At 39.3% G+C, this 27136-nt stretch overlaps 1 protein-coding gene across 1 annotated transcript in view; it reads left to right on the top strand.

The window, feature by feature from the left end:
* The first annotated feature begins 1019 nt into the window (after window positions 1–1019).
* The window catches only part of LOC136885474 (pseudouridine-5'-phosphatase), a 42141-nt gene continuing 16024 nt past the window's right edge, over window positions 1020–27136 (top strand). The window contains exons 1-2 of the mRNA XM_067158050.2: window positions 1020–1127; window positions 21956–22174. Coding sequence (XP_067014151.2) covers window positions 22042–22174 — 133 coding nt within the window. The 5' untranslated portion in view covers window positions 1020–1127; window positions 21956–22041. The remainder of the gene's footprint in view (window positions 1128–21955; window positions 22175–27136) is intronic.

Genomic DNA, 27136 nt, shown 5'->3' with positions numbered 1-27136 from the left:
GATAGCTAACAGAACTTTTCAAATTGCCCGCTACTACGTGCTTAAGGTAGTAGCCATAAAGAGGGCAGCACGGTGTTCCGTGGATTAAAGATGGCGGATGACAGCTGACGAAATTGTCCGCATGATAGCAGCACGGTGCTCTGTTGATTAAAGATGGCGGATGATTGCTGTCAAAAGAGCACATGGTTTTGTTTCCAAACAAGAGCACGTGGAATTTGCCGCCACTACATTTCAAAGGTATCTAGCTAAAGAGGGCAGCACTGTGCTCTGTTGATTAAAGATGGCGGATGGCGGCTGTCAAAAAAGCGCGTGAGTTTGTTTCCAAACAAGAGCATGTAGAATTTGCCGCCACCACATAGAGTGCAGCACGGTGCTCTCTTGATTAAAGATGGCTGCTGTCACGTGTAATTGCCTGCCACCACATTTCAAAGGTATCTAGCTAAAGAGGGCAGCACGGTGCTCTCTGGATTAAAGATGGCTTGCTGTCAAAAAGCATTTTTCAAATTATCCGCCACCACATTTCAAAGGTAAGTAGCTAAAGAGGGCAGCACTGTGCTCTGTTGATTAAAGATGGCGGATATCAGCTGTCAAAAAGCACGTGGATTTGTTTACCGATTCAAATCTCGCGCTAGTGACGTTAAGTTGGTAGCACTAAGGTTTAGACCCGTCAACATGGCAGTACTGAGGTTATCGATACGTTGTTGTCTGTCAAAAAGCACGTGGCTGTCAAAAAAGCACGTGGATTTGTTTACCGATTCAAATCTCGCGCTAGTGAGGTGAAGGTGGTACAACTAAGATTTGGGCCCGTTAAGATGGTAGTACTGAGGTTAGCGATGCGTTGTTGTCGATGACAGCTGTCAAAAAGCACGTGGCTTTGTTTGCCAATTCAAATTTCCCGCAGGTGGCGGAGCGGGCCCCTGGGAAGGCCTCCCGGGTGGCGGTGGTGGAGGAGGCCCCTGGGAAGGACCCTCGGGTGGCGGTGGTGGAGGAGGCCCCTGGGAAGGCCCCCCGGGTGGCGGTGGCGGAGGAGGCCCCTGGGAGCCGGAGGAGGTGGCGGCGGCAGAACCATCCAATTATACTACTGTTGGAAGATCTTAAAAATGTGAGTGATACGAGCAGTGATCATGGTAAGTCATTTTTAATGTAACTTATTACTTTTATTAATTGTCGCACTTGACTTCGCCTAAAATAATTCCAAATGCTACTTCTTAAATGTGCTTTACTTTACATCCAATCACTTGAAATCACATTTAGGTGGTCCTAACTTCATTATTTTAGATTTTTGCGTCTTTAAAAACCAACATGTACTATTAATTGAATGTATTTAAGGGCGAGCAGAATAGCACGATGTCGAGACTTCTAGCGGACGTTCGTAAAACTACTTGCGACCCGCATTTCTTTCGGTCCTCTTCCCAGGCCTTGTATATCTCGTAGGCAACGTTTACTACACACAAGACCGACTCCAAACCTCAGACCCTAATGCTACTCTCGATCATTCAAAGATGGCGAATCGAGTAGCCGGAATTGTTGGAAATGTGGGTTTGTTTTGGTTTGTGTTATCGTATGTAGTCGGTGTAATTTTATGAAAGTTGACGATAAGTGTTAGTGTCTTTGTAGAATATTAGTGTGCGAGTGTATTTATATGAGTCAGTGCATACATAGGATCTGTAATTATACGCAGTAATGTGAGAATGTGCTTGTTTTGGTCGTGATTTTACCCATTAAAGAATATGAGTGCACTAGGTGGACCAGGATTTAGTCTAACAATGGCAATGCCTCTCATACAGCTATTCTTAGGTTTCCTACGGAATACAACATTAAGAGAGAAATGGATTAGGAATATACATCGTTATTATTTTGAAGTCCATGACGAAACTGTAGCGTGCATACATCATTTTGAGAATAAGTTTGAGGTTAGGGAGGACAATTCTCTATTTCCAAACTATTCGTGTTCCTCGAAAATATTAATTTAGATAGAATGTAATTGATACTGTGATATTCCGTCAGTGTCTATGTGCTTCAAATTGTCGAGTGATTTAGATGCAAGTGTATTTTATAATAATCTACGCTTTGCCTGCGGAAATGTTTGGCTCGATCTTGGAGTATATCAAAACTTATAAGTGTGACAGATGGAGCAATCTGTATACTGTTATACAGAATAAATAGTGACAGAGGGATTAGCTGGGTTTGTAACGTAGGGTTTTACACTACCAATACCTTCCGATTCATGCTGTGGTTATTTGTTATCAAGCTGACTGCGCCGAACTGAAGCTCGCCCATGTGATTGTTTAGTCAATAGAGTTTTTGCACTCGTGTTCTTTAATGGGTAAAAACCTATTAGGTATAACATTTCATTACTAAGGTTATCATCATTGTATGAAGTGCTGCTATGCCAGAAGTCAACATTATGTTAACATTACCAGGGCCGTTTATTGGGTTAACATAATCACTTCAGGTGTACCGGTACTTGGGCCTAGTGGCTCAAACTGTTAAGTAGCTGGCCTTCTGACCCCAAGTTGGCAGATTCGATTCTGGCTCAGTCCGGAGGTATTTGAAGGTGCTCAAATACGTCAGCCTCGTGTGGGTAGATTTACTAGCACGTAAAAGAACTATTGCAGGACTAAATTCCGGTACTTCGACGTCTCCAAAAACCGTAAAAATGTAGTTATAAAGCCAATAACATTATTATTTCGGGTGTATTTCCCTTTCATTGGTTGCTGAATTTAAGAAATTATCCACCACTTCAAAACTAAGGCAAACACATTATGTTTCATAGTTCTCATGAGAGCGAATAAATCGAGGAATTTCGCACCTTAATTTATTTTGAAACATTCAAAATGATGTTAGTAATATCATTTTAACAGTTTCATCGTGTATTTTCATCTATCCAGCGAAGTGAAATCTAAGAGGAAACGTTATTTGACGAATTGAAATGTCTAAATAATCAGCTTGTTGGTCTCTTTTCTAATAGAATATGTGATTCTAGTTTATTATATGTGGTGCGTACTTGTTGGCGAAGCGTTTTCATACGTGTAAAGTGATTTTCGCTGAGATGTTACATATATCATGTTAAATTACCGTCGTTTATATAATATGTACCGATACGTGATATTTTCGTGTTAGCCAATACCAGCAATCCGGCTACTTCGGCCGCCATGTTTTTCTTATATTACGGTCTGAGGATTGGAGTCGGTCTTGACAGAACACCATATAGTACGCATATATATTTTCAATCACCACCGTCTTGATCCTCTTATAGGAGTTGCTTTGAATATACCCATTTGCGTGATCTTTTCTTTTTTTTATTTTCCAAAAATCAAAGATAATATAAAAAATGCGCCATATCGCAACTCGCCTGCACTTGTTATTACCATACCTGGAAACAAAACAGTTTGGTGATATAATTTAGTCATATGCATGTTCCTCATTTCGTGCGATGCTTCAAAAGTGGTTGTTGAATATAAATTTCAAGCCCACAATGTGTAGCAGATTGCTGCAATGCAATTTTATTAATTTATGACGGTACCTTCATTTGTGTCCTATTCATAATAAAAGTGTATCATCCATAGTTAATTTTCATAATGTAACCATTTTATACACCGATACCAAGCAAGATCATACGGCGACGTCATTCTCAATTATGGCGAGCAAAGAGAGCTGCTATAAACAACCGGTAACACATGTGATCTTTGATCTGGATGGACTAACATTAGGTAATCTTAACTTCTCAAGTTTTTAAAACGAGGCCAACGATTCAATCATCGATTTTGGATAGAGACAGAAACATTTCCTGGTCCTGCTCTCTCCCAGGAACACTTAGCTGATCACTTGGAATAAATACCACAAAATAGCCAGCTATCTTCCCTCACCGACCTCCCTCGGTCAATTCTTGTTTTCATCTCACCACAATTATATTATGTTTGACAGTCGTACCTACTAATCGTTCTTTGTTGAAGACTACATTTTTTTTACCTTTTTCTTTTATACTTATTATTCTTATTCCCTATCACAGCAATATTAGGTTCTGTTTTTCTGAGAATTATTTAACCTGCATTGTCATGCATTCTATGCCCTTTCTTTTCTTTTATATTTCTTCAGCTTTTGAAGACCAGTAAGATGGTCTGATGAAGTTGTTTTGTTGCTTTAAGAAACACCATCTTATATGCTATATCCTAATTATTTCATTTAGGGCATTTGATCATTGGAGCCCAGGTGAGTGGGGGCGGTATAATTTGTCTATGGTGTTCCCTGTCTGTCGTAAGAGGCGACCAAAAGGGGCTCTTAACTTGGGAGCATGGGTTGGTGACCATGGATCACTTAGCTGAGTCCTGGCATTTGTTCCACTTATTTGTGCAAGCTCACAGCTAAACAAACCTAACCGCACAGCCAATTTGCTCGGTGATAGAGAAAATTAAAACCGTATCTAGAGAGAGAGAGAGAGAGATTTATTAAAGAAATAAATCGTCCGTCCTCCAACGAGGGTGACCATTCGGATCCAGAATACAGTCAGGTTAGGCTATAATTTCAATGGAGTTTAAAAACATCAAAAAAGTGGAAATTTAATTGTTAATGCTATTATTATCTTATCTCCTTTTCCCAGCGTTAGTGGGGGAGGAATGTTACTCACGTACTCACGTTCTCAGGTAGGTCCTATCTGTATCATATATCTACAGTCCAACTCGTTGGCTGAATGGTCAGCATGTTGGCCTTCGGTTCAGAGGGTCCCAGGTTCGATTACCGGCCGGGTCGGGGATTTTAACCTTAATTGGTTAATTCCAATGACACAGGGGCTGGGTGTATGTGTTGCCTTCATCAGCATTTCATCCTCATCACGACGCGCAGGTCGCCTACGGGCGTCAAATAGAAAGACCTGCACCTGGCGAGCCAAACCCATCCTGGGATATCCTGGCACTAAAAGCCATATGACATTTCATATATCTATAGGCTATCTATCTGGCCATCAGATTTTTTTACTTTGCCCAGTTATACTTCCTCTTAAAACAATAATCACACCACCACCACCTTTTAAAAATTGTTTCACTTGTGTGTATTATTTCTGGTTGTTAACTGTTTATTAGTGTTTTACTTTTCTGGCTATAGAAAAGCCCTTTTTTGTTGTATGTGTTCTTGGTGATATAGGTAGTAATTTATTGTATTATGCCATGCCTTCTTTTCTATTTTTCCTAAATATTTAAATCTGTCAATAATTTTGATTTCCGGTTCATCTATTATGATTTTATTTACGAGTGGTGGGTGAGTTAGCATGATTTTGTTTTTTCAAAGGATATCCAGAGGTTGATTTTCTGCATTATTTCTTTTAGTAATTTAACTTCTTGTCAGGCTTCATGAATGCTCCCTCCACACCTTAAGGAGGTTCATGACACTATTGCCAAACAGATACAATATTACTGTTGCTTCTGTTATTATTATTAATGATCCTATCTTTCTATGCTTACTTACTTACTTACTCACTCCTCAGTACTACAGCCCTTGTAGGGCCTTGGCCTCTCTGACGATTGTAGCCTAATCTTCATGGTGCACGCCTCCTCCATCTTCTTATTCCCATCTTTCTTGAATCCTCCTCCACATCATCCGGCCATCTTCTACCTCGTGGATTTCCCTTGTAGATCTTCTTGACAACCCTATTATCTGGCATTTTCTTCACGTGTCCCAACCACCTTAATCTGTTGCTTTTTATTTTGGTTGTCATACTTGGATGTCCATAGAATTCTTCCAATTCCTTGTTTTTCCTTATTCTCCACAGGTCCCCTTCCTTCACTGGGGCAAAAATCTTTCTCTTTTTTCTCTCCCATCTGTTCAACAGTTCTTCATCTACTTTGGTTATTGTTCATGTTTCAGAACCATAAGTTACCACTGGTCGTAATACTGTTCGACAGACTGTCAACTTTGATCTTCTACCAACGCTGCGTGATCTAAACACTTTCAGTAAAGCTAAGTAAACCCTATAGCCTGCAGCAATCCTCGCTTTTATTTCCTCTTTCATGTCATTATCTTTTGTCACCAGCACTCCTAAATAATTAAACTTTTCACATCTCTCGTAGTTAGTCCCATTTACTTTTATGCACTTATCTTCCCTAACTATGGTAGGTGTTTTCTTCAGACGGCAGTGTCCTGTCAACAGTCCTACTACACATCTTATATTTTCTCTGCTGAGTTTCAACAGTTCTTTAGTATGCTTCTTGTTTGGTCCTTTTATCAGTTATTTTGTAAGCCTGCATCCTGGAGTATTTTTCCAGTTCTTCATTTGTTTCTTTTGTACCCATTTTGCTATGTAGTGTCGGGCTTGTCCATAGGAAATCCCGCATACAGGTTCTGGGCCTACAAAATGTGTTTCTGCCCCTTTCCTGGCCAGTTTATCTGCCTTTTCATTTCCTTCTATGCCTGCATGACCTGGTACCCATATTATTTTGACAATGTTGTACTTTGAGAGCTTCAGGAGAAGTGAATGGCAATACCAGACAATTCTGGATATTATCCGGACTGCTTTTAGTGCCTTAATGGCTTGGCTGTCCGTAAAAATGAAAATGTTCTTATTCCTATAGTTCATTTTCAGATTTTCTTCAAGACATGTTGTGATAGCTATCACTTCAGCTTGAAAGACTGTAGTGTGTTTACCCAGGCTCATCTGGATTGATCTCTCAGGTCTTCCCTTGTTGATCCCTCCTCATGTGCCATCCACAGTCTTTGAGCCATCAGTCCACCGCATATCTTCTTTTTTCAGTATTCCATTTGTTGATATCCCAGTCCTTTTTAAATTTATTATTATCTGGGTCTCAAACGGTTTTGCCTTCATCCTTAGAGTGCATATTCTTTCATTTACAGGTTTAAAATTCAAAACTGCTGACTTATATGTCATCCACTAGGAAGCTTGTGCCACCTATTGTACCTCTGGCTCCACCATTATGCAGAATTGTATATCTACCACTTCTAAAAGCACCATTTCCTTTCCATCTGACTTCCTGAATTGCTGCTATTCAAATATTGTATTTCTCCATTTCTTGTTTCAGACTGTTTAGGGCTCGTGGTTCATACATTCCAGGTTGCTATATACATATCATATTTCTGTTTGCATCTTCCATTTCCTCGCATGGGTCGTTTACCGTTATCATCAGTCTGGCTATTCCTGTCTATGAGTTTCGTAACAAGTTGTTTTTTCTGATACAGGGTTGTTAGCTCCATGATCAACCCCCAACCTGGAGGATCAGGGTATCCCTCTTAATCTGGCTACCACCTTTGACCTGTCCGGCTTGGGTGGCCCTACCAGGAGCTTATGCTCTTGCCGGCATAGCTCTCAGGATCACTTAGGCATGCAAGCTCCCATATCGCGGCAAGATGAAGATACCAACGTGGGAGCCTATCTTTCTATAAATTACTTAATTTATCACTTCTTTGTTTCTTTGTCCTACTTACATTCTGCTACTTAATTGCTCAAACTGTCCGCCTCTGTAGTGTAGTGGTTAGTGTGATTAGCTGCCACTCTCTGAAGCCCGGGTTTGATATCCAGCTATGCCATGAAATTTGAAGAGTGGTACAAGGACTGGAACGGAGTCCATTCAGCCTCAGTTTAAATGAGTAGAGGGGGATTTGATTCCTACATCGGCCATCCTTGAAGTGGGTTTCTGTGGTTTCCCACTTCTTCTAAAGGCAAATATCAGTATGGAACCTAACCCAAGGCCACAGCTGCTTCCTTCCCTCTTCCTTGCTTATCCCTTCCAATCCTTCCATCCCCCACAAGGCTGCTTTTTAGCCCAGTAGGTGAGGCCACCTGAGCAAGGTACTAGTCCTCCTCCCCAACTGTATACCTGACCTTATGTCTCATGCTCCAGGACTCTGCCCTGGAAGCGGTAAAGGTGGGATCACTCACTGAGTCTGGGGAAAAATCAACCCTGGACGGTAAACGGATTAAAGAAATAAATTGCTCCAACTACATACAAAAGATCTACTCTGGAAATGTTCATCGTGGAGAGCAGGTACAGTAAAACATGCTCAAAGCAGAACATGAATAAAGCAGAAACTCGTCCACCACTACAGAATACTTTTGCGTCACGGGGAAGCTTAGGGCGTTATAATATTCTTACTTTTGTATAATGCAGAATCTCCTCAACACCGAGATGGAAATAAAAAATGAAAGAATTCTTTAAAATCAAATTGTACAGTGTGGAAAATATTAGGAAATGATGTAATTCTACATACAATATTTGTGTTTTTCCGGTGTTGTTATGATCAATGTCATTATTTGAACAAATTGACGCACATGTTTGGAGGGAGTGACAATATGGATGGTGGAACGAATTAATTGCTTGAAAACACATAGGCAATATCCAATTTGTGTCAAGCAAGAAACGTTCCCTGCGAGGCATAGAAATTCATTCAAATAGAAATTCATTCAAAGTGATGAACAATTTATGACACACCATATTTTCGAATCAGCTACAACCCTCCTACCGAGCTCGATAGCTGCAGTCGCTTAAGTGCGGCCAGTATCCGGTATTCGGGAGATAGTAGGTTCGAACCCCACTGTCGGCAGCCCTGAAGATGGTTTTCCGTGGTTTCCTATTTTCACACCAGGCAAATGCTGGGGCTGCACCTTAATTAAGGCCACGGCCGCTTCCTTCCCACTCGTCCTTCCTTGTCTCATCGCCGCCATAAGACCTATCTGTGTCGGTGCGACGTAAAGCAACTAGCAAAAAAAAAAAACACTTCTAGCAGTGAGAAAGGCCGAAAAATAGGAGATGAGCAAGAAGATGAAGATCAAAACAAGATTCGAACCTACGAACAGGGCCATAAAGAACAAAGCAATTTGCTATTACATCTATCTCTTCCACTCTGCCTGAACGAACGTACTCAGCTCAGAACTACATTCAGAAAGACAACGATTAGAACGAAGAGGAAACAAGTTTCTTTGTTTGATCTGTGGAAGAAAGCTTAGTGTTGTGAAGTACTGGATAGAGTGCTGTGATAGTGCCACTGTGTATCATGCTGTATGTAACAATAAAGCATAATAATAATAATAATAATAATAATAATAATAATAATAATAATAATAATAATAATAATAATAATAATAATAATAATAATAATAATAATAATAATTAACAAATCAAGCATTTAGATGAACAGTCCCTGCAGAAGTGGTCTTGCGAGTGGGATGGACCTCAGCCATGATCTCTCCACTATACAAGAAGGGAAGAAAGCCCAACCTCAACAACTACAGAGGCATCTCCCTGTTGCTTGTAGCCTATAAGATCTTCTCTACAGCCCTGCTAACTAGTTACCAAACAGCTGGACTCCAAACTAGGTGAATACTAGCCTGGTTTCTGCTACAGTAGGTCCTGCACAGAGCAGATACAAAACCTCAAGACCATCCTCACATATAAGAGCCAAGGGGGACACCGCTGGGTAGCCATTAGGGTGGATTTCCAAAAGGCATATGATTCAATAGACAAACAGACTCTCTTCTCTACCCTGCGGGAACTAGGCCTAGATGAGAAGACCACCAGACTGGTCCAAGCCACCTTGACGAACACCACCTCCAAAGTAAAAATCAGGGGTGAGTTCTCTGAGAGCTTTCCCATCCAGACAGGAGTCAGACAGGGAGATGGTCTCTCTTGCATCCTCTTCAACTGTGCACTAGAGAAGACCATCAGGGAATGGAATGGCACATTGTCATCAGAAGCAGGACTGAAGCTTGGGTACAACTAAGACAACATCAGTGTACCCTGTCTAGCGTTTGCTGATGATCTCACCCTACTGGCCAACACCATGGAGGAGGCTACTCACCAACTACAGAGCCTCTACAGTATTACTGCAAAAACGGCTTGAGGGTTAACCTACAGAAGATGGAGTTTATCACTAACATAAAGCAAGCTCTTTTACTGTACAATCCCACTAGGAAACACCTGCAGTCAAATACTTAGGAGAATGGATCTCAGCAAGCGAGAGCAAAACTTTTATAATAGAGTTTGAAACCGATCTTCGCTTAATAAATTTTATATATTTTACATCGTGTTGAATGGTGGAACATCCCTCAAACTCTATTATATTAGTTATACATCAACATAGAAATGAAAATCGTAACCTATGATAGCAAAACATTGGTCATAGACACTAGGTGTACCAAGTTGAGGGCCTATCATTGCTATCATTCCTGTAAAAGCATCTACACCTCCAAGTACCTCACCAAGAACCTAAAGCTGAAGCACTACAACTACGCCTCTGAATGCCTCTCGATGAATCAAAAGGGTCCACTCAGGAAACTAGACATTAAAGAGAGGAAGATCTTGAGGAGGATACTAGGACCCATAAGAGAGGAGAATGGCATCTACAGGATCAGGCACAACAACGAGCTCTATGAACATCAGGAAGACATAGTCACATGTATGAGGAAAAGGCGACTGACTTTCTATGGACACATGAGCCGCCTGATACCCTGCAGGCTCACCAACAGAATTTTCACAGTGACAAGTAGGGGAAAAGCTTCCAAAAACAAGTGGATCACGTCAGTAAGATCAGACCTAGAGGAACTACAGATCCCATTAGAGACCACAGAGAACCAGTTCTCAGTGCCGACAGTCCATCCCAGAGGGCGTCTTCCCAATGTCTCTCACAAGCAAAAAGAGTACAGGGACTACCAGACCTAAGTAGACGGATGGAAGGAAGCAGACACACAGCCAGAAAATGAAAGCGTTTTGGGCCAAGAAAAAGCAGAAGACCATAGCTGAGAGTTATGATGATGTACGTATATCAGTCTGGATAGCCAGGTGTCATGCGTAGGCAGAAACCGGTAAGCTCTAAATAATAATATAAAATACTGTATAATACAGTGGCGGCGGGTGGACTGTTAGGTCGGGAGGGGGGGCAGCCACAGTACTTTTCCCACACCTCTTTCTTGACAACTTTGACAGAAAAGAGAAGAGCAAATTGAGATCCTAAGGCTGCCCTTATCAGCTGTTTCTGCCATTTGAATATACAATGATGATTACATTTAAAGGTATCACTACCAGGCGAGTTGGCTGTGCGGTTAGGGGCACGCGACTGTGAGCTTGCATCCGTGAGATAGTGGGTTCGAATCCCACTGTCGGCAGCCCTGAAGATGGTTTTCTGTGGTTTCCCATTTTCACACCAGGCTAATGCTGGGGCTGTAGCCACAGCCGCTTCCTTCCAACTTCTAGGCCTTACCTATCCCATCGTCGCCATAAGACCTCTCTGTGTCGGTGCGACATAAAGCCACGAGCAAAAAAAAAAAAATTAAAGGCATCACTGAGGATCTGATGTGAAAATCACATATACATGGAATTAGTCCAGCTTTATTTTCCAAACTTGATAAAATGGAGGTAAATAAGTCTCCTGGAAAAGTAATAGCTCAGAGCTATGATGGTTCGAATGTGATAAGCGGACAACACACAGGTGTACAGGCAAGAATGAAGGCTGTACAAAAATGCGCAGTTTGTTCATTGTTACGCCCATCAATTGAACTTGATTATCGAGCATTGTGCAATCCAAAACAATCAAGTGAAAGGATTTTTTTTTTTTTTAATCTTTCGTGCCAGGGCTAAAGAGTACAAGTCAAAGGTAGCCTCATTTCAAGACCTAAGTTTGAAGTTTCAAGAACAGAGACAGTATAAATTGGCTTGAAATGAATAGGCTTACATTAACATATTTCAGAAAATAGTATTTTAATTTTGAATAATCGTTTTCTTCTGCTAACTGCTGAAAATTAAAATCAGTGACTTGTACTACAAGGGCCCGATATAACATGAGTTATACTCTTACTCCCTGGCAAAAAAGAAACAGTAATTTAGAAGGATTTTCCATGTTTTTATCCAAATCTTCCAAACGGACAGCCGTACAAGATGAGATATTTTAGAAATGTGCCCCAAAAAATCCCACTGCTAGAAGAAATTTTAGGGCAAGATGTGTAAAAAAGTGTTTCCGTATACAAAAATAAAATAATTTTAACACTAGGACCACCAGTACATATTGTATACCTAGAACCACCAATGCGGTCATTTTGACTGGTATACTGGAATTATTATTTTTATTCTCAATATGTACAGTTACTCATTATCATCCTTCAAACATGTATTACTAAGTTTATAAAACATTAATAATGGGATCTAACATGGAAAAGAAACAAATTATTTAATTGTATTGCAAATGTAATATTTTCCTCATTTATTACAAACACAAAAACGTTCCTATAAAACACACTTATCTAAGAAACAAAACAATGTTTTTACTTCAAATTCCTTTAGTCTAAACGGTAACATAGTTATTACTCATTATCAGAAAAGAAAATTTATGACCTGAAACATCCACGTACCACAACCTATTTGTGAAATACTCTATTTCTTTTCCTTCACTGTATTCGCACATGCTGATTCAATTCTGCATCTTTAGAAGCAGGAACTACATACCACGACCTTAGTTAAGTCCTGTGAGCAAGAACCATACACTCGCTGTTTTGCACTTTCTGCAGGTAAAGCTTGCCCTATTCCTGCATTTCTTTATTTGGCATTGCCTACTCTGTATATTTCCTTCCACAGGCTCTCCAAATTTGGGTTCTGTATCCACAGACTTAGGTTTTGATCCCATGTACCCCATACGAAGCTCCTCTGCTAGCTTCAAGATGTAATTTTGGCGACTGTCACTTTCTTGAAAATGATCCAGGAATTGATAGCTGCTAAGTCAAGAATATTATGAAATACATAAACAGGCCATCTTCGTATAGCAGATCGAACAGTATGTTTTCTTCCCATTTGATCCACCACGTCCAACACCATATTTTGTATTGTTGTAGAAGTCTACTGTTTTGGGAATCCTTTTGGGATTAGCTTGAAGTTCAACTTCTGAGTGCAAAGTACTGTATAGAAGGATATTCTTGTTTCGTTTACCTTGATAAACTGTAATTGTGTCATTGGAATGTTTCAGAAGAGTTGAGTCATAAAGACTAGCATTCATAGCCTTTACAGCTTTAGGAATTTCTCTCCTTGATCGTCTAATGGTTCCAACAATACTCGTACCATTACTTTTCAACTTCTTACCAAGTTTCACTGTTGTAATAAAGTTGTTTGTAGTCACGTTTTGCCCCTTCTTTTAAAACGGCTCCATCAACATTACTACACTTTCGGTAAGAGCCTCGTCACGTGGTCTGAGTGGTAATACTAAATTCCCATGAAGGGAATTAGATATTTTTCCACCAATAGAGCATATCAAAAATCAGATCAAAAATTGGATGTATGGCTTTTCAGGCGTTTGCTCTATTAACCAGCATTTCGTCTTAGGTCTGACACTAGACTCGTCAGAGTGGGATGTGTCAGACCCTACCCACTGATGCTGGGGTGTATGCAGGTGAACTTATCAGAAGCCTCTTATGTGGCACAGTCTGATAACTGCATACGGGAGATAAAACTCCACAATGGAATTAATGCCCGCCTAGCAATTCCAAATGGTAATACTAAATTCCCATGAAGGGAATTAGATATTTTTCCACCAATAGAGCATATCAAAAATCAGATTTTGATCTGTGCCACATAAGAGGCTTCTGATAAGTTCACCTGCATACACCCCAGCATCAGTGGGTAGGGTCTGACACATCCCACTCTGACGAGTCTAGTGTCAGATCTAAGACGAAATGCTGGTTAATAGAGCAAACGCCTGAAAAGCCATACATCCAATTTTTTATCTGACGTGGTCTGAGGTCGTCTTTTCCTAGGTAAGGAAACCCACTGTGCAGAAACTTTGAGTCAACGTCCACAAAAAGCGAAAACTTAATTCCAAATTTATCTGGTTTGTTGGGCATGTACAGTTAGAATGAACACCTTGTTTTGCTTGGAAAAAGCTGCTCATCAGCAGTCAGATTTTCACCTGGAATGTAAGTCAACTGACAATTTGTAATGAATTTGTTCCATACTTTTGATACTAACGCATTTTATCAGTCTTCAAACGTTCTGATCTTGTAGTTCTAACGTCGAAAAGCAAAAAATCTTTGGATTTCTCATAAACAGTTCCTCCCCATTATTTCACTGAAGAATGTCTGACTCGTTGGCTGAACGGTCAGCGTACTGGCCTTTGGTTCAGAGGGTCCCGGGTTCGATTCCCGGCCGGGTCGGGGATTTTAACCTTAATTGGTTAATTCCAATGGCACGGGGGCTGGGTGTATGTGTTGTCTTCATCATCATTTCATCCTCATCACGACGCGCAGGTCGCCTACGGGTGTCAACTCGAAAGACCTGCACCAGGTGAGCCGAACATGTCTTCGGACACTCCCGGCACTAAAAGCCATACGCCATTTCATTTCACTGAAGAATGGTGGTCCCCACTTTTTAGACAGCAGTTCATCAAGTTCAGTGCTACTGGCTCCAAGAACACCATGAGCATATACTAAAGCAACGAATGCCTCCAGTTTCTCCAAACTTACACTCCACAATTCATCTCCTAGAACACGTTTTGCTTCCGTTTCCGTACAGTGTTTGATGTGTTTCAATATAGATTCATCAACAAAAAGACGCCATGCACTCGCTACACTGTCGTCAGAAACATACCGCTTTGAATATGAAGTAGGACCTGGATTTTCTTTCAAGATGTTGTGACAAGCCATCCTGCCAGGTGTAATAACCCCAAACTCTCCTACAGTCCACTCCGTGATGCTATCTGTACCTAGTAATGTAGTACTTGGTCCTAGGAGGCTTGTGTTGATGTGTCCCCTCTTATTTCCAGCTTTTCTTATTACATTTTCTGCTGCTGTAATAGAAAAATTGAAAACTTTCAGTTCTCGGCATGTACCAGGCATAATTGCAGTCGAAATGCTGAATTTCAGTACCAAAGTTGAAATGTTGTCATGAAGATAACTTTCCTTGGGTTTTCAGCATCATCTGAATCACTGCTTTCAGATTGGTCGCTTGGGAGTAATCTTCGTCCGCAGCTTCTTCTCGTAGGTCCTCTACATCTGGGTCACATTCTACTTCATAACATATCTGGAATGTCATGCAGTAGAGTAAGCAATTCTTCATCAGTAAGGGATGGTGGTCTGTTCTGTGACAAGCTGACGAAGCCGTGGAGCCAAACTGCCGAGAGAGATTAGTGGACAGTTGTCCCAAGGGCATGATTGGCTCACGGAGAGAGGAGGAGTGAGGGAGGCCTTGAAGAGAATTGTGATAGCGGAAGAATGTTCGCTACTCTCAGAGGAGAGTGACCCATTAGCTCTCGTAGCCGCCTTTTGATAAATGAATAAGGAAGGGAATGAACAATGGCCAAACATAGACTACCAGAGTTTCATTGTTGTGCTTACATTATTGCAGGGAGAATAATTATAAACAAATTTTATCTCAACCAGTGGAATAAGCACATGTTCTAACAAATTTTATTATGATAATCAATACAGCAGTCAAAATGACCGCTCCAACGGTTCTAGGTATACTCGTTACCTACGTCCCATCCAAAATTAATTAAATTTAATACGGATGATTCTGACTGGTATTCAGAAAAAGTCACTGAAGCTCTTTGCAATACGACAGAAAATGTGGTCAAAATAAGGCTTTGAAAAAAAAGAAAAAAGAAAGGGACTTTGACACGCAGTTGACGTGAATTGTGAACAATGATTTTGTGAAGTAATAATTGGAAATAAGAATAGTATTTGTTAAACAATATTGCAGACTTGACATACTTATCTTAGTAAATACGTGGAGGTGTTAGCTATATATAGGAGTGAAAATAGGATATTAATTAGAATCTAATATTTTGTGAAGATTTATATATAGGAATGAAAATTAGATATTAATTAGAATCTAATATTTTGTGAAGATTTAAGATCAAGTTCGCCATTTTGGATTCTGACAATTAACATATCACATTAAGACAGAAGGTGAGCGTCAGCCATCTTATCACCGCACACAAGATACCATGCCAGACGTAAGTACCCAACTTGCTCCGCAGTTGCACTTCAAGGAGGATGAATATATTGATGAGACTGATGTATGCCCCATCTGTGAGCAGAAAGTGGAAGAGTTCGAGACAGCAGTTGAGTGTGATGGTTTATGTCGGAGATGGTATCATCAATCTTGCATGGAATCATAACAAGGGCAATTTAAGGCACTCAAGGATTCTAGCAAAAAGAAGTCGAAATTACTATGGCTTTGCTATCATTGTAATCAGGATTTTCTTCAATACAAAGCTGGAAAGAGCATTCATAAGGAAATAGAGAACATTCGCAAAGAAATGAATCGGAAGCTACATGAACTATCAACAGCGGTAAACAGACTAAATGATGAGACATTATTCCGTCATCCCGGATGGCAAACAAAGATTTCATATTATCCTCCAGGGAATAAATCTAATTTCCTTCATAAGGAGCAGCAGAATCAAAATATCTCAGGGGATTCTAATATTCCCCTTAGCGATCTTGGAAATTTTCCATCCGCATCGTTGATTATGAAAAGGAAAGCACCTCAACCAACATCTGCAGTAGGGATGAGAGAGGATCACTTACCGATCCAAACAAAATAAATTGATCAAGGGCTGTCAGCAGTAGAGCCAATTCAAACATTAATCAATGGAAACACAACTACCATGCAAGTTGTAACCAATGACAGTCATGTGATGGACATTGGCTCTGGACAACAGGATGAGACATGGACAACAGTTGTCAGACGTCACCGCACAAGGAACATCACCACTATCACAGGCACAAAAGACACCAAGGAAGACTCCATTAAGGCGGGAGAAAGGATGGGATGGCTGCATATAGGTCACCTCCATGCAATGACCGACAGTAAAAACCTTATCTCGCATCTTCAAAAACATGGCATTACCGGAAGAATAGTTTGTGAAGATCTGCCTACGAAAGGGGAGAACAATACGAATTTCTAGAGCGTGTAAACACACCTGACAACTGGCCGAAAAACATTACAGTGAGACGCTATCTTTTTCGGAGGTCAAGAAATGACGGTGCACAACCTCCAAACGGAAATCAGAACAACACTTTTACAACCGCCTGAAGATGGTAAGGAGGAAAAAATAGTAGTTAACAAGCCAGGCACTAACGATACAATAAAATTGCTAACATGGAATATAGGTCTGTCAAGTGTCTCTAACATGTTACCATAAGATATATTTGAAAACTTCGACACAGCAATCCTAACAGAAACTTTTCTCACCAAGGACTGGTGTAGGCATGGCTTTTACGCGGTGCACGGCTTTGCTTTAACTCAGCCAAAAGGAAGACCTATCGAAAATGTGTACCGGCGGTTCTAGTGTTAATTGAGTGTAATAGTTTTTCTGGTTGTCTCAGAGAAATCTCGTCACATATCCACTAAAGGCATGTGGAATAGATTGAGTCTAAAAGCTTGTTCTGTATAGTTTTAGACAGTCCCAGGAAAACATGACTGTTAGTTTTTTTTCAATGTGCCCCTTTAAAGTAGAGTCTAGCTCAACCATTAAATTACCCAACCCACTAAAAATTCCAGGATTATCAGATGAATCAGTTTCATTGTGTCCTCACAGTGCGAACTCAAATTTTCCTCAAAACTTAATGCAGTCAATCAGTTTACTGAGTATGTAACGGTTTTTCGATACATCCTCATGAAAGTTTCATTTTCAACCTATACACACTGTCTAACTGATCTAACTGGCACCTTACCAAGCATCGCGAAGTCAATACTATTGTTTATATGCTTTTCACTAGATTTATGTTCCTTTTTTATTAATTCAAGTGTTTTAGATCCGTAACACCAGTTAATGTCCATGCGAGATCACAAGAATTGATAGCCAACCCTGTGTAGCTAAAAACGCATTTCTTATCTCACATCCACACAACCAGTCTGCATACTTGTACAATGTGCGATTGAATTTTCTGGTAGAGCCAGCTTTACTTTTGCAAGGATTCTGAACCTGTGTAGTATTTAAATCAGCTTTCGAAGGTCCTAGCCTTTCCAGTTAATTCTCACCTTTGCCATTTGAATCAACATTCCTGGTCTCAAATGTTACATTTCATTAGCATTCATTATTATTTAATGTCATTATATGCAGCCATGGCTGGCACATGCTCGTAGATGGGTTTGTTCTATGAACTCTGGTGAGCTTAAAGCCTCTTCTTCCTTACTCGGAAACCTTCCACCGGCATGCTTCTGCCTTAAATCTCTCTCCCCTCACTGTCATTATATCCTGGGACGGAAGCTTGAGATTCCGTGCCTTATCTTCAAACTAAAAAGCGAACTGTGTGCTAGAAGTCACTAACAGTATGGATATCACAATATGAAGGTAAAGTTGAAATTCAAGAGGACAAGTTGGGACAAATATTAATTTACAGGAAGGGGAGTTCAGGATTGGAATAACTTACCAAGGGAGATGTTCAATAAGTTTCCAATTTCTTTGAAATTATTTACGAAAAGGCTAGGAAAACATCAGAAAGGGAATCTGCCACCTGGACGACTGCTGTAAATGCAGATCAGTAGTAACAGATTGATTGACTGATTAATTAAGACAAAACCAGGCCCCATCCAAAAAGAAAACAAGCTGTGGATCGAATAAACGATCATTCAATGATGCAAGATACCACTCACAACATCTCACTCTTGTGTCTGGATCAGCAGGTTTTAAACAATGGGCCCATGTAAACCTGTATGGTTTGATCATCAACAGCTTTGTAGCTCTGTGTGCAGAAAAAACTGAAAACCTTACTTGTGCTAATTGTCTGAGTGATTTATTTGGTGACCATTCAAGATTTGCACCAATGTCATCTAGCTTTCCCTCTGTTAAAACTGTTCATATGTACACTTGTTTTTATTGGGCACTGAGCTGGTAGTTTCAAAGTTATTTACAATTACAGTAGTCTCTCGTTAATCCTTCCTAATTGGGACCTGAGTCTGTTCGGATTACAAAATTTTCGGATTAACCGGAAAATATTTTCTAATAATAATGTTATTATTTTTACATCCCGCTAACTACTTTTATGTCCGGCTCCATGGCTAAATGGTTAGCATGCCAGCCTTTGGTCACAGGGGTCCCGGGTTCGATTCCCGCCAGGGTCGGGAATTTTAACCGTCATTGGTTAATTTCGCTGGCACAGGGGCTGGGTGTATGTGTTGTCTTCATCATCATCTCATCCTCATCACGACACGCAGGTCGCCTACGGGAGTGAAATTAAAAAAAAAAGACCTGCACCTGGCGAGCCGAACATGTCCTCGGACACTCCCGGCACTAAAAGCCATACGCCATTTCCATTTCAACCACTTTTACTGTTTCCAGAGACCCCTAGGTGCCGGGATTTTTTCCCACAGGAGTTCTTTTACGTACCAGTAAATCTACTTACACGAGGCTGACTAATTTTAGCATATTCAAAAACCACCGGACTGAGCCAGGATTGAACCTGCCAAGTTGGGGTCAGAAGGCCAGCACCTCAACCGTCTGAGGAAAATAGTTTCTACAATACACTACAGTACATACTGTAATTTGAAATGTCCATTCTTTAGCAGTTACATTAATAAAATACTGTATAAAATTACAATAGGGTAGTTAAGAACCCGTAGAGGAGATAACGACTAAAACTAAGTTAAAACTTGTCTCCTAAAACTGCTAAAATACGGTAACGGGTTACACTTTTACATCGTGCCCAGGATGCGAAGAGCTGCTTGTGATGTTTATTTAATAGTTCTGCTGCTCTCTCAGTGGTGGTGCTGCAGAACGTGAACACGTGACTCACTGATGTGATGTTTATGAGACGCTGGTTTAAGGCTACATCTTCGAGTAAGTTCCAATCACTACGGCAAAAGAAACTAACAGACTTTATAAAGATAAACGACCAGTTATTGATGGTTTATGATCTGTAATTCTGTTTACATTAAGTTATTCTAGTAAAATATGACTAATATAATGCAAGTAAATCTTCATTCTATAATATGTTATTTCATTTCAATAAGGAGAATTTTTTTAAATTGAATATTTAAGTTCGCATTAACCAGACTTACGGATTAAGGGGACTCTAGTGTACGTGAATCTGTGCTCGTGAAGGTGGCACTTCACCAGGAAATTGCTGAACAAATGCGTCATGTACCCATCAAGGCGATTTGGACTTAAAATAACTTTAACATACGAAAATATGGTGTTGCAATGATAACTGTCTCACCATGTTAACAGCTGAGATTCAGACTGGCTACTGATGCTAGATCGAACAAATGCACACAAGGTGTGTGTGCCTCCCGTACAGCTGCTTAGGTCTCGGAGAGTAAAAACGCTGCTGGATTGTCTGGGTTTATAAGACAGACCCTGTATATAACACCCTTTCTGTTATGCTAAATTTACTATTTCCAAAGTTCCGGGGCTGGAATGACAAGGCCGCAGACAGCCGCGAACACTCCTCTGTCATTATTCCGTTAACCCTCTACTGCCCAAATTATTTTGTTGTGTTTTAAAAAAAATTCTCTGCCATATACTAAGTAAATATGTTGTAAACTACACATAAATGCAGTTTTTATTGAATTTTCATTTTTGATTTTCAAAAATTAGGTTTGTGACTTCCAGGTCACACTGGGCAGTAATGTTCTGATATGTGAAAATTGACTAATTTATAAAATAACAGTCTCATAAAATATTCAAGATGCCTACCTTTGGTTTCTATATTTTTTATGCATATAATTTGTTAGTAATAACACAAAACATAATTGTAAAACTAGCTATCCGCCATGTGCCTGGGAAATGCTCCCAACCATACATTTGGCGCTTCCTGGTGGCTTATGCATATAACTATTAAACTATAAACAGTTGAAAATCACACAGCCATACTGTAACTTGAAAGTTACACTGGGAAGTAGTGGCTCAATTGCATTCTAACAGTAGAAAATGTGTACAGAATGATGTGTGACTTCAAAGTCACATTGGGCAGTAGAGGGTTAAATGTGCACATTGCTCATTCTAATCAGTGCCTCAGAGTAGGGATTGAATAGCTGGAATGCTGTGATGAGCCAGTGTGTTACGTACCAGTAGTAACAGAAAATTTATGAACCAGAGGAATGGTATGCTAAAGAAGAGCTTTATCTAACTCCCCAGCTACTTCCCACCAATATTCAGGCAGGCTGTTATACTTGGTATGCAGCAGTAATCCCATCTACCGGAGATGAGTTGCAGTAGAAGACACAAAGCACATCATAACAAACAAAGGTCAATGTAATGTTACTGTTGATAAATTTTATGAGCTTTCTGTATTGTAGGCCTTCACATTTAGTTTTCTTTGGACTCTGTAATATTAGGGCATCTTATAAAATTATTTACAGCTTAGACTGCAGTTCCTTATTCCCCAACTTTGTATACCGATTTTCATTAAATCTGTTAACCCATTTTAACATGACTCGGCGCTGATATGGACGTAGCAACAAAAATCCAAATTCATGAATATCTCTATTATAATAGCCGATACGGTAAAAATGTATGAGACATAAATGATTGGAAATTTAATATATAACTTTAGTTATGTAGTATTTATCAACAGGACCACTAATAACATAAATATTTGAGAATTCAATTTTAGGCCTTCCCCTAAACTACCATTTTGCTTAGCGTGAATAAAATTATTTATGGCCTAGATTGTAGCAACTTATTCCCCAACTTTACATACCAATTTTTATTAAATTCTCTTCAGCCGTTTTCTCGTGATGCTCATATGTACGTACAGACAGACAGGCAGACAGAAATAAGGAAAATTAAAAAGTGCATTTCCTTGTTACTATAGACACGATCTATCCAGAAATACAATTCTTTTTTAAATTCTGAGCAATGTACAGACAACTCTTATTATATATATATAGATTACTTGTAACAAATATCACTATGGCTGGTTCTACTGTTCAGCAAATGGAAGAGACTGCACGTTAGTATAATACAACATTGATGTTTCCTGATTAATTGAAATATATACATCGATTAACCTGTAACTTTCTGTTCACAGATTCTGAAATAATCTATCATAAAGTGTATGGGGACATCTGTGCCAAATATGGTAAGGCATACACCTGGGATACGATTGTAAAGCACATGGGGACCACGGAAAAGGACACGGCAAGAATTATAGTCGAACATGTTGGCCTCCCTGTAACAGTGGATGCATTTCTGGTAGATCAGAGTGAGAGGTTGAAAACATTACTGCCAACTGTTAAATTAATGCCAGGTAATTATTGCTAGTTCATTATTCCGAGTGCTTGAACTATGAGAGACACTGAGAAAATGAAAGTGTGTGATTTTTTTCTCTCACATGTACAGTTCCCGACAGATTAATAATAATAATAATAATAATAATAATAATAATAATAATAATAATAATAATAATAATAATAATAATAATAATAATAATAATGTTATTGGCTTTACATCCCACTAACTAATTTTTCAGTTTCTGAGATGCCGAGCTGCCATAATTTTGTCCCTCAGGAGTTCTTTTATGTGCCAAAAAATCTACCAACATGAGGCTGATGTATTTGAGCACCTGCAATTACCACTGGATTGACCTAGAATTGAACCTGACAAGTTGAGGTCAGAAGGCCAGCGTGTCAACCGTCTGAGCCACTCAGCCCGGCATATTAATAATAATAATAATAATGATGATGATGATGATGATGATGATGATGATCAGTAGCAATAATAATATTGTAACTGTTTGGCAATAGCAACACAAGACACCTCAAGGTACAGAGCATTTGTATTACTAATACCTGATGGAAGGGCCAAGGAAAAATATACGTATGCCGTGGAATTCTTCCAAACATGATGAGTGCCACTATTCCACTTCAAAAGGTGAACTTCGAGTATGGTAACCTCACTTTGATAAGTAGAATCTTGACACTAACATGGAAATAAAACCGAGGTATGGAACTAAACAAATTTACTTCACAAGGCATAGAGATAAACTCTCAAACAATATTATACACATTTTGGACACATCAATGTCTTATAAATTTACCAAAATAATACTACTTTCTCCTAGCAAGACAGACTGACGGCTCAGAGTAATACTATTGTATTTCCTGTGTTCAATATTGATAGCAATAAGGCTCAGTGATGATTTCTGGTATACACGGGAACCTTTAATTTGCTTCCATGTAAAATCTGAACCATTGAGATTTTAACATAAATGGTGACTCTAATCTTATTGTGGAAACATTACGTACTCATTTACTGTTATAATCCACGGCCACGGTTTTATCTACTCACCAAAAATTCCTCCTGCAATTCCCCAAAATTTTAAGAAAACACCCAAAAATGTGGATTTAAAAGAAGCCCTTTTCAGGTGTATTTTTAAGGAAATAATACATAGACAAAATTTGCAACAAAAAAAAAAAAAGGTCCTATGACATTTTGATGTTGGACGAACGGGGAGGAACGTGCGTGCCATGGCACTGCATGCACTAAGTTATGCAACTCCGCTTAACTACTTATGTCGTTTATATTCGGTCTCCCCTCTCCACCGCCCCCATCTTTTACTTCAAAACTCCCCTGCCCCCCCCCCCCTCATTCTTTTATTCAGCATCTGGAAATCCCTGACCCCCTACCTCTTCCTAAACAAGACATAAAAGACAAAGAAAGGGAGTACTTTTCATTTTAAAACCTTGGAAATAGGACTTTTTCGGTCAAAGTTAATGGTTGAATGTTTGAAATTTGCGATAAAAACCAAGGGAATACATACATGCAATAATGTTGCAAGGCAGTTGAAACATGATTTAATAGTACTGTAACTATTTGATGGTTACCAATAAAGAAAATCATGAATAAAAATATATAAGTAAATAACATTACTCAAAAACTTCATAAAATACTTGAAATAAAATTAATAAAAATAGTTAATCGAAATGTCCGTAGTATAGGTGCCAGAGTTCACCAGAATGGATCTCTCGTGTACATAATGCTGCGTACTGGTACATCTGCTGCAGGCCTTACCTAACCTCCTGAAAACGACTAAATAGGTAGGAACTGCACCTAGGTTCATCAATAACTCCACTGATTCTAAAATAGCTAACTATATTCTTAACAAAATCCGTGCATGAGCACCTCATCAACACACAAAATTATACATATAATACACATATAAAATATTGCTGGAAGACTCCATATTTACAACAACAACAATGAAAAACAGTGGGAAAACGAAAGCGAGAACTAAACTACCATTTGTAGATAGTCCGATGAACAATGTACATACATGTAGATAAATACCTTTCACTGTCTCTGTATCAATACTGTTGCCAATTCTCATAATCAGCACTTCTAACATCACACAGATACTGTACCTCGTAATACTGTGTTCACAGACTTTAACATTTGTTGTAAAGATATATACATTTAAGTAACACACGCTTGTCAACCCTGAACATAAATTATGGAAAGTCTGAGATAGCTTTCACCAACATATAATGCCAGGCCGCCACAAGTGCTACAATACTTAATGCGCAAGCACTCCACAATCTGTCGATCATCCACTTTCCACGAACATAACAAGACTACGCTCCACGAACGTTTCAAGTCCAGTCCATTGCAGCCGTGTCACTCCAGTACTGTGTATCGGCACCACTTCCTTCCCGTACAGTGTGTAAGTTGTGGTTCTCTTCCGTAGTGATTGTCTGGTTCCCGCCGTTTGATCAACCTTTATAGACATCGGCATTCCCCTTCCTCTCAGATAATACGTCTGGATTGGTCCTTGCCAGTCAATCATGAGTGATGCTCTCGTCAAGACCATGCCCTGAAACCCATACTTGGTCCCAAGAAATAAACAAACGCTGGCTTATATCACATGACTCATAGAACTTTCCTAGAACAATAACATCAACAAACACATCTCATCAGACATTGGGATGCCCGCATGAGTCATCCAAATTACCAGAGTCCAATATAGCAATGTTTTCCCACTCGTGCAAAACAAATTACTCATACCTACATATGTGGATATCTCCCAGCCTACAAATATAAATGACAAAATATACAAATGAAATAATGATGATGATAATAATAATAATAATAATAATAATAATAATAATAATAATAATAATAACAAATCGAATACTGACAATAATATCTCTAACTTCTACATATAATTCGGGGGTGTGATATATGTACTATCACAGTACAGAACCTAGGATTTTGCTCGAGTCTAGCCAAAAAAGGAAAACAAGGAAAACAGATGTGCATTTATTGTTTGAATTATTTATTTCATTAGCTGTAATACCCATCTTTGACAGAACAATCATATGGCAAGTGCAAAATTATCTACTCCCCAGCTACTTCCTGCCAATATTCAGACACATGAATCATGTGTTAGGTAATGTACACGTGAGCAAGATTGTCTTAAATTGTATAGCTCTTAACGTTACCCTAGAAATGCAACGGGAGGTCACCAAACATCTTTTCTCATACAGTATGAAGACTGACGGAATTTTCACTGTAATGGTAGACCCAATTTCATACCATCAGTCACAATCAGGTTGGGATGTTATCATTATTATGCCTTTTTACGTCCTCAGAAAGACTGTCTTAGTGGTTTTCCCAACTGAAATGAACATACAATGACGTCAATAGGAATGGCGCGATTAAAAGCAATGCTTTCATATTGTAAAATACTCGTTCAAATGAAACATCACACATTTTCTCACTTTTAACGAACAGGACTACACTTCCTATCTAACAGTCCAAAGTTCCAGACCTGGAATGACCAAACCGCAGACAGCTGTGATCCGTGAACACACTTCGGTGGAGGCTCCCAGGACAAAAACTATGCCCAATTACTATTCTGTTTCCTAGGAGTACCCGATGAGTCGGAAAATATCAATTCACTACATTGGCGGCGGAAAAATCTATCTGACTTGAAGGCAAAACAGCGCGTCAGAGTAGGGATCGAATAGCTGAAATACTATGATGGACCAGCTTGTTACGTACCAACTGTATAAGAAAATGTATGAACCAGAGGAATGGCATGGTAAAGAAGAAAGTTTTCTAACTCCCCGGCTATTTCTCGCCAATATTCAGTCAAGCTGTTATACTCGGTATGCAGCAGTAATCCCATCTATCGGAGTTGAGAGGCAGCATAAGAGACAAAGAACATCACAATAAACAATGGTCAATGTAATGTCATTGTTCGATATTATAGGCCTTCCCATTTGGATTTCTTCAGACTCTGAAATACCACTCTTATCATAGTCGGTACGGTAAAACCGAATAAGAGATAAATGATCGGAAATTTTATTCTCTATAACTTTTTATATAGTACTTTTCGATAGGACCAATAACATTGGTATTTAAAAATTACATTTTAGGCACCTTCCCCTAAACTACAATTTCATCCAGGATGAATAAAGTTGTTTATAGCTTAGATTGTAGCTTCTTTTTGCCCGACTCTATATACCGATTTTCATTAAATTCTGTTAACCCATTTTCTCGTGGCTCGGCGTTGATATGGACTTACCAACAAAAATACAAATTCAAATACAAAAAACTGTGTTACCCTAGCCGGTACGGTAAAAATGTACAAGACATAAATGGTCGGAAATTTAATTCTCTATAACTTTGGTTATGTAGTATTTATCGATATGACAACTAATAATATAAATATTTGAGAATTACATTTAGGCCTTCCCGTAAACTACCATTTCACTCTGTGTGAATGAAATTATTCATAGATTGAAGCGACTTATTCCTCGACTTTGCATACCAATTTTTATGAACATAGGACTACTAAAAACATAAATATTTGAAAATGAAATTTTAGGCCTTCCCCTAAACTACCATTTCCATCAGCGTGAATAAAAGTATTTATAGCCTAGATTGTAGCGACTTATTCCCCGGCTTTGTATACCGATTTTCATTAAATTCTCTTTGGCCGTTTTCTAATGATGCGTGTACATACATACATACATACAGACAGACAGAAATTACAAGTAGTATTATACAGATTGTAACGTGAAAAGGAACACATAACAGGACGAACACAACAACAAGTCAGTGTAGGAAAGAGTAATAGAAAGAGAAGACAAGGACAAACAAGAAAACACAAAAGGATAAGGTCAGCTTCAGATAGGTTGGCTCTCCACTCGTCTGTCTCTTCTCAGCCCCCGATGACTTCTTACTCATCCAGCTGACTGAGACATCC

The sequence above is a fragment of the Anabrus simplex genome, chromosome 14, assembly GCF_040414725.1.
Source record: "Anabrus simplex isolate iqAnaSimp1 chromosome 14, ASM4041472v1, whole genome shotgun sequence".
In the NCBI taxonomy this organism is placed as follows: domain Eukaryota; kingdom Metazoa; phylum Arthropoda; class Insecta; order Orthoptera; family Tettigoniidae; genus Anabrus; species Anabrus simplex.
Note: the sequence above shows the minus strand (reverse complement) of the source record. Positions and strands in the feature narration are given on the sequence as shown.